The sequence below is a fragment of the Mobula hypostoma genome, chromosome 4 (assembly GCF_963921235.1).
Source record: "Mobula hypostoma chromosome 4, sMobHyp1.1, whole genome shotgun sequence".
NCBI classification, from domain to species: Eukaryota; Metazoa; Chordata; class Chondrichthyes; order Myliobatiformes; family Myliobatidae; genus Mobula; species Mobula hypostoma.
This window is the reverse complement of record NC_086100.1, coordinates 95,305,305-95,322,950: the sequence shown is the minus strand read 5'-3', so window position 1 is coordinate 95,322,950 and position 17,646 is coordinate 95,305,305. Positions and strand designations below refer to the sequence as shown.

Sequence of the window (17,646 nt, the reverse complement as noted above, 5' to 3'; positions counted from 1 at the left end):
TTTGTTAAATAGGGGGTCGTGCACAATTCTGATTTGATGGAGATAGACGTGAGAAGCACAGAGGAACATCTGGAGAAATTTCCGAAATGCCTGGTTCGCTGCCACTGCTACTGTGTGACCGAGAACCTCCGGAGGGTAGGCTCCAAATCCTCGGCTTTACTTGTTGCTGGCGGCCGGGGCTGGGGTCATAGAGTTCAGCACAGATGGTGCTCGGTGTTGGAGGCTCCAAGTTTTCCGACTACTCAGAGTCGGACTGTGGTCAGGTGCTTCCAGGATGCTGCATCGGCAAGTTTGCGGCGCTGGAAGCTCATGGCAGGGAGAGTTTTCTTCCTTCTCCCTTCTGCGTGAGATCATGGGACTTTCCAGAGACTTTGAACTTTTTTTTTACCGTGCCCATAGCCTGTTCTTCATCAAGTTACAGTATTGCTTGCAGTGCTGTAACTATATGTTATAATTATGTGGGTTTTGTCAGTTTTTCAGTCTTCGTCTGTCTTGTGTTTCTGTGATATCACACCAGAGGAACATTGTATCATTTCTTAATGCACGCATTACTAAACGACAATAAAAGAGGACCTAAATTTAGTTTAGGTTGAAAAAAAATTATGAGAATGAAAGCAGTTATGGGGTCAGAAAAAAAGGCAAAGAGGAAGAACCAGATGTGATTTCTTTTATTCCCTATAAGTTGAAGCCTGCAGAAGTTAAGTCTCTGTTAAATTTTTTGACTGCAGACAAAAACAATTTAGATAAGGTGAGAAGTCACAACATATCTGGGGACAGATTTGAGAACACACAAGCAGTGACATGATATATGTGTTTCCAGAAACAGTAAGAGAGTGTGTTGAAGTGCTCTGACATTGGTACTGAAGGAGATATCATTAACCTGGACACTGGGAAAACTCCCTCCTCAGTCTTTAAATGTCAGATCTTCACACATCCTGATCAGAGAAATTATGATTTTCTACTTCTTCCCTCCACTTCATTTCACTGAAAATTAACTTTCCATGTATCTACAATATACATCCCATGGGACAAAATGGTTCAGTCTTGCAGAATTCCATGGAGAATTTTCTTCTGAAAAAAAAATTAATGGCACTCATTATCTACAGAGAGCATTAGTTACATACCAAATCAATTTATTTTTGCACAAACTCAGCACTTTTTTTTTTTGCAGTGTGCTTAACCAGGATGTGGCAGTTATCAAAGAGAAAATATAAGTGAACCAAGAGATCTTTGAACATCATACATTAAAAGAAATAAAACTCTATGTTTGCATCTCAGAATGTCAACCTGCCATAGATAAACACTTAAAAATATACAACATGAAAGCTGAATTAAGTTTCATTTCAAGTTATAACATCTAGTACATAAATTTGTACTGAAAAGATTAATTTGTTCATTAAAGCAGTGTCTTAATGGAACTTGCAGGAATGACTTGATGGAGTAGAGATGAATTATTATTAAAGGAATATCACAGATCTTACAAAATTTAACAACGAACTCAATTAACTTTTGGAAAAATACTCAGTGGCCACTTGATTAGAAACCTCCTGCACCTAATAAAGAGGCCAATGACTGTACGTTCATGGTCTTCTGCTGCTGTAGCCCATCTACTTCAAGGTTTGACATGTATGTTCTTCTGCACATCACTGTTGCAATGCATGGTCTGAGCTACTGTTGCCTTCCAGTCCGCTTTAAACAGACTTTCTTCACTGACCTTACTCATTAACATGGCATTTTCACTATCACAGCATTCTCTATAAACTCTAGAAAATGTTGGGCACGAAAATCTCAGATCAAGAGTTTCTGAGAAACTCAAACCACTCCGTTTGGCACCAATTATTCCACAGTCAAAGTCACATAGACCATATCTCTTCCACATTCTGATGTTTGGTCTAAATAGCAACTGAACCTTTTGACAATATCTGCATGTGTTTATGCACTGAGTTGCTGCCACGTGATTGGCTGAACAGATATTTACATTAACAAGGTGTACAAGTGTACCTAATAGTCATTGGATGTACTTCAAAGAAATGTTAAGTTAAAATATAATGGAACTTTATAAATAATCTCCCTGTTGTACAGGTAATATTTTAAAGTTGGACATTACAATTGTCCAAAGTAGAAAAGGAAAATACTACTGGCGGGGGGGGGGGGGGAGAGATGATCATATAATTGAAACAATTCTTTATCTGGTCTATAAAAACAAAAATTTGAATTTGAACTTCTTACTTCTCCCAACACCACCTAATTTACATTATTTTTCTCCCAGACAAACTACATTTTATTCATTGAGGTTGATACCATCACTGGCAATGCCAGCATTCATTGCTCCCTACCACTGCTCGAGGTCAGCTGCACCCCTGCTTTTTGAAGTCTTTTGGGGCCTTCCCCTTCCCCAAACACTAAATACTATTATGTCATCTACTCAAATTCAATAGCCTCATAAGACTGAATTCCTAGCACTTCTCTTATGATGGCTCTTTGACACTGTTTTCTGCAGCATGGATTCTTTCACCCACATGTGAACCAAAATGCAAGCAACTTAGGTAGCAATTACAATGGTTCTGGTTACATATTTCAATTGTATCAGTCAGATATTTAAGTTCTCATTGTACAGTTATTTTTTAACCTTCTTCATATGCATCTTCATTGTTAGTCAACTGTTTTATTTAAAAGCATCCATATTACATTAATTATTTTCCTTTTAAAAAAAGACAATTTGGAAATTACATAACCAATTCCAGAAAGTGAATGAGTATAACTTGAGTTGCAGGCAATAGCTAGAAAATATCACATACAAAATATGACTACTTTATGGATGTGAATAACACAATTACTTTAGAATGCTGAAATAAGGTCATGAAACTTAGTAAGTGAGATGACAAGATGATGGTCAGTGCTATTCTGAAAGGGCAAAATTGGATGTATTGAAATCTTCAATCCACAATCTCAAGTGGATTAGCTATTTAACAGAAACAAAACAGTCCTTGCAAGTACTGAGACGAGGGGAAAAGAACAGAAACTGCAACACCATTAACTCTCCGTAATGACTCTGGAGCCACGTTCATAATAGCTAGAAGCTAAAAGGGCCATACATATGCCCTGCACACCACTTCAGCAAGCATCATGTATAAATTTAACTGCAGATATAGCCAAAGATTCTAAAAAGTTAAAAACTGTGAGACAAGGCAAAATAGCTAGATCACAGGAAACAATGGGCAATAATGGAGGGTCGTTAATAGAAAGTGACCACAACGATTTGTCCTGTTGGTTATCAATAATAACAGACGTTAATATAGGAGGTACCATTAGCCCCCCCCCCCCCCCCCCAGATTTCACAAAATGCTGTTGTGTATGGTGAGGAGGTGCAGAAAGAGATGATCAGTTGTTAAGTCGGGGACAGCAACGCAGATGGAACTTAATTCAGACAATGAAGTAGTGCATGTCATTAAAACAAATAAGGGTGGAATATACATGCTTCATAAAGTCCAGAGTATTGAGGAATAAAGGGAACTCAGTATAGTTGAAGGCAGAACCATATACAGATTAAGAGGTGTATGGGACACTTACATTTATTAACTGGAGCACAGAATATAAGAGTGGGGGTAATGTATGGTGCAACTTTTATAAAACATTGGCTGAGGCAACATCTAGAAAATTGTGGACAATTTCAGTCACATTAGAAAGAGGATATGATTACTCTGCAGGATTCATTAAAATGTTACCTTGGAGTGTTTCAGTTATGAAGATACCAGATTCAGCTACGTTTGTTTTCCTTGCAGCAGTGATTGATGAAGGGGAACTTGATAGAGATTAACAAAACTAAGAGCACAGATAGGGTAGACAGCAGTAAACTATTCCCATAGCAGGGGTATCAATAACCAAAGGATACAAATGTAAGGTACAGTAAGAAAGAGGCTCAGAAAGGATGTTAAAAAATTTTACCCAAAAGATGATTAGAGTTTGTAATGCACCAAAAGGGTGCTGGAATCGTTTCTCTCACATTCAAATAGGATCTGGATAAGCAATTGAATCACCTAGGACATGAACCAAGTGCTGGTAAAGGGATCAGTACAGATAGGTACCAGATGGTTGGCATGGACAGTGTGGCCCAAGGGCCTCTGAAATGTACGATTATCAATTGTCAAAATGAGTACCCCCGCTACATTTGTTTTGTCCTAATATTGAACTCCATACACGTACACACAGAGGACAATTCATGGAAATACATTAATTACTTCCCATGTCATAACTACCTTCTGTATAATAATCTCAGTTTTTGTTAAGAGTCATCATTGCTTACATAGCTAAATTCAAATCCAAATTACGAAGTATCAGTGCATTCACTGGAAGTATGCTGAAGACTTTTTTTGCTTATATCACAGGGTATTATATTAACTAACACAAATTAAGTCTTCATATTACAATAATTTCAAAATAGTCATAGAATTAGTCATCTACAGTGGAAGATACAGTCTAATTACCATATTCTAAAGTATAATCAACTTTAGTATTCTAATGCAGAAAATAGAGAACATGAAGAGCCCCAAGTCAGATGGCACATACAGTCTAAAAGCTACAGTTCAAATTTCACTGATCTGTATCTTCAGCTTAGCAATTCAGGTGATGAAGCAAGCAACAGCTATCTGCAATAATTGTCTGTAAGTACCATCCAGTTCTTTCACACAGCCTACTTAATTCAAAAAGGTGGATGTTGTGTTCTTCATGAGATGTTGTTGGTTTACATGCAGATATTACTTACTACAAAATGGCAAACATTACATGCTCTATTCCAAAAACTGCAGCTAGACATTCCATATAAAATACACTTTTCTATCAAAGTCCTAGTTTATGGTTATGAGTGCTTAGCTCCATTCCATGTTAACTTCAATATGTGATTCCAGGAATGCAACCGTAATGAGGGCAGTATATACTCTGTCTCCTCTCTTGAACTTTTGCCATGTGTATGTATATACTGAATTTTAAATTTTCAGGATGTTTGTAACATTATTCACTGCAAGTCAGGGATAATGCAAAGTAAGAACTTATAGTTGGGATGAGACAGCCAGATACCTCACAAGAATTTGGACAAAAAAACTGAACACTTATTACAGCAATTAAAGCACTGAAGAGAATATCAAATACCTCAACCATGCTTGAGAAATAATGAAAAGCTAGGTAATGACATTGGAGGCCCATCAAGTGGAAGAAATAAATATGTGCAGGCAACACTCAAATAGCTGTTGACCTTAGATTTTGAGACAATTAAAGCAAATGGAAACAGACAATGGTCCTTGGTCTACTGATAAAGTTAAGGCAGGTTGTGGAATTAAACCTATCTCCCTTTCTCAGTGATAAATACTACAAACTTGATTTATGCTTGGAAGTAAAGGCATGTTGTATGGAAATATATTAGTTCTACTTTTCTAAGCTGAGGTCAGATTAAATTTCCATAATCTTTTCTGAGGGTATACTTAAGTGTATTTACAGAGAGGGCGCCCAAACCTACTTCACAATTTTTCTTTAAACCACTAAATCTTGTGAGCAATGGTGATCACAATTCTAAATCACCAACATCCTCAAGATTAATAATGAACAAACTTGTCTATTTCCTCAAGGCTTTGAATAAGCGAGAAACAATGGCCAAGAAATTCTAGACATCCTTTAACATTAGCACTGGAACATCCAACTAAAAACCTTGATGGAATCTCAGATTAATATTTGGTCAAGGTTGGAATTGCATACCATGTAACAATTCAATGTAATGCACATTTAAAGCCTGGATGAAATTCAAATATTTTCTCAATCGCAGGGTGAAATATTTTAAAATAAAATTGTAACAATTGTCAACACCACAAAGAGTTAGCTGGCTAGGCCAGAGAGGCCAGGAAGTGATGCAAAACTGCAGGAGCTAGGCTATCAACAGAAAGACTTCAAAAGAAAAAGTAAATTAGTTAAACTGACTGAGAATGAGAAGTTTTTACCTGAAACTTAAAAGACTATGCTTACAGAACCAAATAAATTTGAATGTGACTCTCATTTTTATTGGTTTGTTTGTACATTTTTTGTCTTAAACCTAGTAAATAAAATTTATCTGCTCCTAAATTGGCAGGTTAGCAATTTTCAAGTTGAGCTGTCATCACACCACCTCTCAATCATCCAAGGTTAAGAAATAGAACATAATGTCATTTATTCCCACCTCCCCATGTGAAAGCTGTTTTAATCCATATTTATCGATGAAAAGCTTGCCCTTATGCCAAGTTCCGGAGTAAATGGTACTCATTGGTACTTATTTTCAATACACCCAACAAGTGCACAGAACTTGAGGAAAGGAATGTTAAAGCAATAAAATTACAAATGGAAACTTTTTTTCAAATTATTTCAACAGATTGCTTGAGTTGTCATTTTAGGTACAAAATTTGGCAGGATGATGCTTAAAAAAAGATTCCTCGTGTAGTAATTAGAAACTTCCATCGTCCCAAGTGTCAATCACATTTAAATTCAGGGCCAGGAAATTAGTGCACAAGATCTAGAGTCGCACAATGCAATCGCTAGATGGTATAGATGAGATGATTTCATGTTTGAATTCCATCACTCTGGTTTGCTGCAAAGGCATTAGACAAGGAAAATCACATTCTGAAATTGCAAAAATGTATCACCTCAAGCCCATAAATAACGATTCCTTTGAAAAAAAGACCTTAACACACATTACATATTTCTTCCAAACTGACAAGATTCCCTGCCAAACTTATAGTTATTCAACACCAATTTATTATGCATTATTCAAATGATAAAGTTGACACAATATTACGGTCACAAAAAGTAAGACAAATTTAAATGAGTGACAGAAGGTATCCCAGACTCTGTATTTTGCAGGAAATGCTCAGCTTGAGTTCCACTTCGGCCAGAGTACACATTGACAGATGAACTCCAAAGGCATGGAGAGAATGACTACTTTTGCAGCATTTGACAGAGTGCATTGTTAACAAGCTCGAGTAAATCTTTTGCATGTAGGAGATAGTGGTAAAAGTTACTTTGAATGCTCATTACAGGCATAAGATAGCTGTGGCAGTGGATCTCATTCAGCACAGAACCAGCCTATTGTTGTCAACGAAGGGTCCCCTGATCTTCTGCTGCTTCAAAAAGCACCTTCATTCCATCACAAAGTGCGAAGTGATATTCACATACTGCTGTGCACTGCTCAAATAAGAAAGCAATCTATATACTCGAGCAGCAAGACCCAATGTTCAACACAGTGATATAGAACAAGTATCATCCACATACAAAAAAGTACCAAACGATAACAAAGGAATAACTATCATTCTTACAGGTCTAACAGCCTCCCCATGAAATGTAATATTTCTATTGAAAACAGCTACCCAAAACCATAAACATTTAGTGAGTCCACACTGATTCTAAACTTAATAGAACCAGTCACAAATACCGTGGTTAGATCTAAAGATCAGAGACGGTATTACATGATAGCTAGAACTGTGATGAAATTCTCTACTAGCACAGAACAAAATCAACACCATGCAAGAAAAGGCAGCCTACTTGATTGCTACTCCTTCCACTGAAAGTGATCAAGAATAGTGCAAATCTATCTTCAAGATGCATTCCATTTAAGACTCCCACCCAAAGTTGCCATCAGGGACACCGCCAAAAACAGCAGACACTTAGAAATCCCATCTCCTCTGAAGTTCTCTTTCCAGTCGCACAGAACCTAGTGCCCTATCTTGATTGTCAATGGGCCAGAATCTTAAAACTACCAATCTGCAAGACTGTAGGGACACTTTAACCGCTCAGCAGGAATTAACAAATAAGCAATAAATGTTAGGAATAATTTTAGACGTAGTACGTGCATAATTTATTTACACTGCACTGATGACTAGAATATTTACTGTTACTGAAACATTGACAGGAAGGAATTGCTTACCCTAGAAAGAAAAAGTCAGTGCAGGGGTCATATTACACATTCACAACTATATCAGAAATAAATACAGAATGGTACCAAATCCTTGCACTTTGCATTAAGTGCAGTGCATTCCACCTCAAGCTCATTTTTAGTAGTGCAGCAGTTTCACTGTTATTCTGATCTCACCTCTAAAAATTTAATAACTGATGGATTATAATCGATCGTCTTCCTGTTCACAGCCTTTCTCATACGTTTGCCATCAAAGGTCAGTTGCTGCATTGCTTGTTGCTGGGCAAAATCTGGTCGCTTGTAAAATGTGTGCCTTGGTCCCTGGTGCTGAAACCTTGGCATGTGAAAAAATCGAGGAGGTGAGGTTATTTCCAAAGCCATGGTGATAAAATTCTTCTAACAAATCTGCAAAGGAAAAAAATTCATATGAATTGTCAGCTGAAATTTTATACAACTCCTTTAATTTCTCTGCACTTTCTACTATAAACATTTCCGCATATTCTAAAAACAATTAGTAACTTTTAGTAATAGTTTATAACTGCTGTCAGTTAAGTGAGCAAGATATCTTAACTCCACAAATGAAATCAACTCTATCAATGGATACATCCTGTCTCCAGTAGAAATAATTACTGAAGATGATGACATTTATCACACATTTGTAAGTCATTTTACTTTATTTCAAGAGCATTGACAAAGAATCTACAATACCAATTGCCTTTAACACTATGCCAGGAGAGCTTTACAAATGTATACCACCAGGTTTAAAAATACCATTCTGTCATTGTTCATTTACAACAGTCAGAATTTGAAGAGAATGGGTTTTACAAGTATTTGTCAGAATTCTGCTAGTAAAGATAAATAACTCAATAAAAACAGGGAATGGGCACACTGTTGCAAGGAACTGAGAATAGGGTAGTAGAGGGGTTAGGAAAACTAACTGCTGGTAGTATAGAATGATTAGCTCTCATCTCAGATGTGCAAAACTGGTGAGCATGATGTCTAGATCCAAATGATTCAAAACAAAGTATCCTTGCTACCTCTAGCTGTAGAAGGATTAATACAATAACTGGCAAATCTATTGGTTAATTTTATTTTAAATTGTTCAACACATTCAAATTATGAAAAATTAAGTATTAGATTGAAGTTAACTCAGATGAAATCAACTATTATCAAAAATATGAAACTAACTTGCTATCAATAAAAAAAATGATATTCTTCCCAAAAATCCATTAGTTGTTATAATTTTATTTTGAATTACAATTATTCCTACCAGCTTTTCAAAGCTTTGACATGGAGATGTCCAACTTGAAAATAGTGCTCAACTAAGAACACTTGTATTTTGCACCCTGTTCTAAAGTAACTGACCCCAGCTACAGCAGCAGTAGAATTTTTCAACTTGCCGAGCTCACCACCCCAAATTCTCTTGTTCCAGAGTGAAATGTGCAAATATCAAACAGATAGATTCAGGTCACTCAGAACAACCCTCACAAACAAGCTGTTGCGTCATGCAATATATACTCACTCACGGAGCTGAAGTACTGGATGACTTCCATTGAATTTTCCTCCAGTAACCATCTAAGAATGAACATGTAGCACCAGAAAATGTAATACTAAGAACCTGGTATAGGCACACATTTTTAGTCAGCTTTGTTGGCTATAAATTCCTCTATACTCAACTACAATGAAAATTGCCAATTTAGACTGGTAAGAATGGAACAATTCCCTACTTCATTGACATACTGAACTTTGAAAAGAAATTTAAGTGAAAACATTACTTTCTTAAAAAGGGATCAACATTTTTTTGCATGCTATTTGTTTTATACTTCAACATGATATTAGAAACAAATTCTTGATAGGCCGTATGTTTCATTTATTCAAATCATAAAAAAATTAATATTCAAAAGCAAAAATTACAAATCAATCAGAAACACCCAAATAAAATAAGGATACAACAGTACACAAACATTTACGTGCAGTCACTATATGGAAACTGATGGGAGAATTCACCAGATCCAAATATACCAATGAAATTCATCATAGGGGCAGCACAGTGGCATAGCAGTTGGTACATGCTATTACAGCGATAGCAACCCAAGTTCAATTCCCGTTGCTATCTATAAGGAGTTTGTATGTCCTCTCCATGACTATGTAGGTTTTCTCTGGGTGCTCTAGTTTCCTCCCACATTCCAAAGAAAGGATTAGCAGGTGAACTGGTCACATGGGTATAATGGGCAGTGAGGGCTTGTTGGGCTGGAACCACGCTGTATATTTAAATTAAATAAAATTCTTGGGATGACACCGTGTTAAAGCTGTTACAACAATGCTATTGTAGCTCAGGACGAACTTCGGAGTTCAATTTCAACACCGTCTGTAAGGAGTTTGTAAGCATGAATGCCCGGGTTTCCTTTGGATGCTCTGGTTTTCTCCCACATTACAAATCATTGGTTAATTGGTCATTGTAAATTGCCTTGCATCTCTCAATTTTAAAAAAATGCTAAGTTGAAAACACTCCCGGAAACTCAATTTTTTTGGAATTGCAAACTCTTTCTGTACAAGGTATGCAGATATCAGACAACAATGTTCACACATATAGAAACAATCAAACACTAACGGATTAATAGAAAATATGCCCACAAAGAAATAACCCATCTGTTCCTCTGTCTTGCAAAATAATCTTACAATCATTTTGGAAATGATTTGAAATTCGTTATATTATTGGCCGCCCAAGAGGACAGTCTGTTCTGCTATATGAAGAGCACCAGTATTGTCTCAGGACTCCACCAGAACTGAAGCATTTAGATGATAGTACTCCAAATGACCATTGTTGGCCATTTGGAGTACAGCTCACCCATGTTTAATAAAAAAATTACCTAATGAATCTTCATATAATAAAGCACTTTAATTAATTTGTTGCTTAACAAAGACTTCACTCATGACAACGAATGGTAAAAAAATAAATTTGAAGACCGTCTTCTCAACAGGTCTGTAAAGAACAGTATAATTTAATCTTTTCTGATTGAAAGGAATCTGTTAAATAAACAAGCCACTTACAATTGAATTAAAATTCCAACATCTGCATTCTCAAGCAATTGGCAGTTAATAGCCATTTGATATACAGCTTGCAAGTTTGAGCCTGTCAGAACATCATGGTTTGCTTTTGATTTACTGCACCATTACAGAGAAGAAATTGACTCTTCTGACTTTTCACATCACTCATAGGGCAATATTCCTCACAACAGTTAAAGGTTCTGTACTCTCCTTATATGAGTAGTTTGCATAGAAAAGGGTTCTTTAATTTCAAGTTAGAAACTACGAAGAATCAAGGTATTGACAATCATCTTGAATGTTATGATGAAAATGAAGTCTTGAAGGATGCAAATGCTGCAGGCATTGTGTGAAGGCAGTTCACTATCTGCACCAATGTCTGGACTGATTTTGTTCATTTGCAATCAAAAATAAACAGCAGTGTAGCATGCGTGATCTCCTCCAGCACTAACTATTAGGAACTAATACAGTTTTATAGTACTATATTGGTAGTGTTCTAATTTAATCTGTATTTCATTCATAATTTGCTAGTCATAAACAGTAGTTTGTCTTGTATATATCTTTTTAACTATTTCCATGAAACTTCGTCTAATTGGAGCAGGTGCTTAATTGGGACAAAATGTACTGGTCCAAATTAACCAGAATCCACTGTGTTTGGATGGACAGAAGCAACAAGTGATCCAAATTAGGGATGTTTGAGACTTTTAAAAACATGCAGCATCAACTGACAGCTAACAATGGAGGAAAATTCTGACATAGTCATATTCATACTTTATTGATCCCAGGGGAAATTGGTTTTCATTACAGTTGCACCATAAGTAATAAATAGTAATAAAACCATAGATGAAATTAATGTTTCAGCATAATGTGAGTGTACACCAGAAATTGGTCAGAAGTGTCCAGTATGAGCTCACACACAGAGAGCAAATCTTCTGTGTAAAGGTTTAAATGGAATGGAATCTAGAGAAGCCTCAGATGCCGATACACTGAAAATATTGATCAAGTTTCAAATGGAAATGTTTCCACTTCCTGACAAACCTAAAACTAAAGGGGAAAAGGATAAACTACACTCAAATTAATCTATAATAAATGATAACATAATAGACCGATAGCAGCATATATTGAGTGGAAGGAAACTTGTCTGCAGCATAAACTGGTCAGACTACATAATATATTTCTATGCTTAGAATTCCATACAGGTCAGATAAAAATTCCTCCAGCGATTTTGGAAACCTGTAAAATCTTACAATGGCCAAAATGAAGATAACATAAGCATGAAAAACTACAAAATACTGTATATAACATTTATCACCAGTTAAGAAACACTGTTTTAATGAAAGCAGTGGTCCAAATTTTTTAGCAATCATTTGAACAGAAAATAAGAGGTTAGGATTGCTTTGGTTTTAGTGTTATTTAACCGTGCACTTGGTGTAAAAATAGGGCTTCAGGGTGAAGATGATGCACAGGTGATGGAACTAAATGCACTTGCTCTAGACGCTTAGTTTAAAAGTTTTCAGTGATGCAACTCAGTAGTTGAAGGTGACGTGTCTGGATTAGAAAAAATGCAAATAATGACAGATAACTTCAAATTTGCAGTTATCATGCCACCTTCAATTTTAGTTGTAATTTATTATAAAAGCCCAAAGTTAACACATTTGTGTAACTCAAAATTCATAAATATGTCTCTGTATATGTTTGATAAGCATCCTAATTGTTCAATGTTGAAAGCAACCAAAATATTGCCCCACCCGTCAAATTGAAGTATCAAATTTGATTTAGAGGAACTGTAAATGTTAGTGTTAAAAAATAAAATCAACCAAATCTCGTGGCAACATTTCAGATCACCTTTCAGATATTTAGATAATTCTTCAGTTCTTCTCAATGTGCACTCATCTATAGTGACTTGCTCCCAAAATCAAATTGACTAAACACTGTACCTTTTCATTATTCAATACTTTTCCTTGCCTTCCATCAATCAATAAACCAGGTGCACAATTGCCTGCACACTTCCCCACAATCTTGTCATATCAAGGTCAGCCATCATCATGACATCTGATGCTACTCAGCATACACTATCCTTCCCTCAAATGTGCCCGTCAATATTCCCAAGGCTCCCTGCCCAGTTTTATCAGCAAGTTTGGATGGTCCTCTCAAACTTCATTAATATAAATTCTGGCAACTGAAACATCGGCACAAACCCTTTCCATACCCCACTAATCACACGAGACCAACCCAAAAATAACTTATTTCTACTCTTTTCATCTGTTGAACAATCTTCAAGACACCTCAGACACCAACAACGACCACATATAGCAACAGTTCAAAGGTCTTCCAAACTTTCAAATGCACAATCTGTTTCCCATCATCTATTTTAACCTTAAAAAAACTATTTTCATTCATAAATCTATACTAGTACTGTCCAACCCCATTTTTCCTAGTGTCTTAGTACCATATCAATATAGTCTAATATCTTTATTACCAATACCAAGTTAATTCATATGTCATTCTCTGCTTTACTTTAATATTGGGGTTACATTTGTTCCCTTCTGATCTGTAGGAACAGTTCTAAAAGTCATAGAATTTCCTGAGAGGAAAAAGTGTGTCCACTACCTCCACTATCAACTCTTTATCAAGTCCTTGAGATGCTGGTCTTAGCTGCAAGGACTTAACCAGCTTTTAGTCCCAATAATTACTTGCAAACCCTTATTCGCCACCATTTTAAAGATATTTTCTGCATTTTATGTGAATTCTGACAAAATACACAATTTGCCCAACATTCCTTATTCCTTAATATATTTCCATCTCAAATTAACGTTCGTTAACATTTTCCTACCTGCACATCTGTTGATGCTTTAAACATTTTTTATGCTTCATGCTAGAACACTTCTTTATCCTGCTTTCCCTTATTAATATCTTGGCCCACCTTTGCCGCTCCAATCCCCCTCAAGTTTCCTTCTCTATTTGGCAACATAACAAAACTTCTGAGTTACAAAAATATGCAAATACTGGAATCTAGAGCAAAAATCAACCTAGTGGAGGAACAAAACAGGTTGAGCACCATCTGTGCATCAGAATTGACAAAAGAAAGATCGCCAGAGTATTGGCAGGAGCAGAGATGAGATCAGGGCCAGTAGTGACAGCTGAACTGAGGAGGGGTGAAGGATGAGGGGCAGAGTGAACCAGGTTTGGGGAGGGGGGCAAGCTGGGGATAAAAGAAAATAGGTAGTCAGTGGAAGCAGACAACAGTGGAGCAAAAAATGACAATGGAGCCAGCTGAGGGAAAAGAAGGATAGAGAGAGGAAGAAATCTGAAAAGTAAAGAAGGTGATAATAGGAACCACTAGTGGGTAGTTGAAAAGTAGACAGAACCAACTGAGAGAGAGAACAAAACTGGTAATGGGAGTCTCAAAGGAATATGGGAAAGGGAATGAAAATGTGAATAAAATCAGAAATGGATTGAAGATGAGAGATGAACACAGGAAATATGAGTTAAATGAAATTGGAAAATGCAGTGTACATATCATTGGGTTATAGACTACCCAGACAGAATATGAAGTGCTGATTTTCTAGTTTGCTTTGGCCCTAACCTTTGCTATGAAGACTGTGAAAAGACATTGGGATGTGGGAATGGGAGGAAAGTTGAAATAAAATGCAACCAGGAGTTGAGAATGGCCATCATGGAAAGGGCACAGTGGTCTGCAAATCAGTCATCTTGTCTCCCTTTGAGCACTGAATCTAGTATTCGAAGTTTGTGGAAATTAATCTTTGCCATTCTGGATGGCTACTGAAATCCCTGGATGATTTTGAGTGAGGTAGGTCAGGAAGTAGTGCGTACCACCATCAGTTGTAAAACTTTTAACTTCACTTGCAAACTACAGCTATCCAATTGAATATTTGATCCTTAAAAGGGTATACTGCAAAGTATGCAGTAATTCTTTAAAATGCTAGCCATTGCTTATTTACCAACATCTTTCAGTACAGTACGCTTACCCAAATTTTAAAGCCAACTCATGCTTTATATTTTGTTTATATTTAATACACCGATTTCAGATTGACTAAATAATGTTAAACTTTACTTTCATTACTGAGTGAATTTTAAATAGATTATCGCCAACGAATTAGCTACACCAGTATGACAAAGTTTTGAATCAGACAAATTGTTGCAAAGCCTAAATTATTTATGAAGTAGTGTACAATGGTCCCTGCAATTGTTTAGTTTTCCACTTCAGTCTTTTCAATAACTACCTTTAATGTTTACTCTCTTGAGGTTTGTATCTGGAATGCTATTCATGCTACTTGGCCAGTGACATTAGTTACTCCTTTGCCATGCAATATCCATTGAGGCTTTGAGAAACTATGTATGGCATAATCTGCTAGGGTGGCACAAATGTTTCCACTGTCTTTGTATAGGTAACAATAAGACAAACCTTGATAATTACCCTTATATATTAATACTTCTCCCAAAATAAGGCTTTTACCAACATGACTGCTTCTGAAAAAAGATCCAGTGCTTTCCCAGTGTACATGACCATAAAACTCTTCTGAGGCTTACCTGGACATGGCTGGAAGCCCAGGAAAAGTTTATGACTAGTTTTCAAAATTATTAGTCATTCTATTTATAACATTTGAGCTGAATTTCCTTTCTCTCCTGCCATAATTTCTTTCTGCTAATCAATATATGCTTAAACATATTATTTCTACATTGTCTGGCATCCAGTAGTGCACCCAATGTTTCTAAACTATGTTTAGATTTTTTTAAATTCACATTCAAATGCCCCCATGGTCTGCCAATTCAAACTCTGTAATGTCTTTGACCCCACTTATTTGCTGTGCTCCTTCATTTCGGGCCTTGAGCCATTTCCAAAAGTTGAAAGATCTGGAATTTATTCCCCAAACATTGCCAGTTTTCTCATCTGTCCAGTCCTCTTCTTTGAGCAAACTTCCAGTCATCAGTTCAATAACAGAAAAATGGGACCAGGCCATCGGGTCATTCAACCTAACTGATTTAGGTCGGCCCCAACTCCTCTTCGGTACTATTTCTCCACACCCATTCATTCTTTCATCAAATATTTTATTCCACCACTTGCCAAGATAGAATTCTAGAAATTCAGCTTATTTGAGTAGAGATTTCTATGTACCTCAGTTTTAAACGTCTGGCTCATTTTCCTGTAATCATGTTCCCTTGACTGTCCTGCTCATGAAAACATCCTTATATCGACTGGGAATCTTATATGTTTGAATAAAGTCAACCCACATTCTCCTGAACTCCAACAAATAGAAACTCAAGCTATCCAATATCTCTTGGATGATAATTCAAGGAGTTAGCCTAACAAATTTCCTCAGCACTCAACTGCTAAATCCAAATCATAATTACGCAGCATCAAGTATTTTTAATTAACACTCCTGCCATGTCAATCCAATTTCTTACTTGAAGAAATACACAAAAGGAATTCTTATAGGACAAGCAAAACAATATCTTTGACTGTGGCAGTCTGGAATCGAGCACCAAGGCTTTCAGAATTTCACATTATCTTTCTCAGCACGTGGGTCACAAATAAGAATTCCGATTTAGGTGGCAACTGTGCTCCCAACATTGTCTCTAAGCCACGTTGATTTCAAACGCATCTTTCAAAGGAAATGTATATTGATTTAAATGTGGACATAATTAACTCCAGCCTTATCAGATTTTACTTTCGAGAACACGGCTAAGGAGTAAACCCTAAATAGGTGCACTGTAAAATGTTTCACGGATGTAAACGTTGTCATTTTTAACTACGGCCACCTGCACTCCATCTTCAGATCATTTAATTTCAATTCCTCCAGGTGTAATTAAACATTCCCGCACTGAGCAGGAGGGCAAACTGTGTTTCGTCCGAACATACCACTAAATACGGAATTAGGAGAGGACTATTCAGAGCGGTTGACGGTGTGAGACCTCGGTGTACCTGAATAGCACATCGAGCTCGCTGTTCACTCCGGCCCGGCGGCCCTCCCTGTCCCATAACCAAAATGGCGGTAGCCGGATCGCATTGCGCCAGCCTCGCCGCCTTGTCTGGGTGGCTGAGGAGAGCAGGTACGCCACTGCAGTATACGACATTCTGACTTACCACACTGCAGCCTTTTTCAGCTCGACCTTACTCCCACTTCGTTTTCCTGCCGATGCTTTTCGTTCCTCAAGTCACGGGTCTCTTTGCTGCCGCCATCTTCCACAAACATCGCCTGCACCGGAATTACGTCAAAGCGTGCGCGTGCGTGGGGCCCTGGCTCGTGTATACGCAATTCGTCCGCCAACCCTCCGCCGTGTCCGTCTCGCCCACGCGTGAACTGCGTGTGTGGACGGACGCGCGGTTACCTTCCCGGCATTTTCATCTTTGTGTCGGAACCTTTGCTTTCAGTGTTGGCTTGTTTCTTCCAGACATTCCAGAGCGACACTTTATGCACGCTGAATATAATTGTTTCAGTAGCAAAACTAAATTAAATAACCTATTTAATATCTCCCGCGGCGCACATCTATTTGCCGAGAAAATCAAGCTAACAATCCCAAGTACTCTGAGGAGCAGTCAACTGAAATTTCCTGAGGAATGACATGCTCTAATTTATTAACTATTAACTCCAGTGAAACGTCACTCTGCTGGAAAATCTGGTTGCTCACACTAGTAGATTCAGCTTGGTGCCTGA

At 37.2% G+C, this 17,646-nt stretch overlaps 1 protein-coding gene across 2 annotated transcripts in view; it reads right to left on the bottom strand.

Moving 5' to 3' along the window:
• Positions 1 to 17,202, bottom strand: part of wdr33 (WD repeat domain 33) — a 158,762-nt gene extending 141,560 nt beyond the window's left edge. For both annotated transcript variants that reach the window (XM_063046180.1, XM_063046181.1), the window contains exons 1-2: positions 17,076 to 17,202; positions 8,102 to 8,329 (exon numbers count right to left, since the gene is read on the bottom strand). In XM_063046180.1, the coding sequence (XP_062902250.1) occupies positions 8,102 to 8,305 (204 nt within the window). In that variant the 5' untranslated portion in view covers positions 8,306 to 8,329; positions 17,076 to 17,202. The remainder of the gene's footprint in view (positions 1 to 8,101; positions 8,330 to 17,075) is intronic.
• Between the last annotated feature and the right edge of the window lie 444 nt (positions 17,203 to 17,646).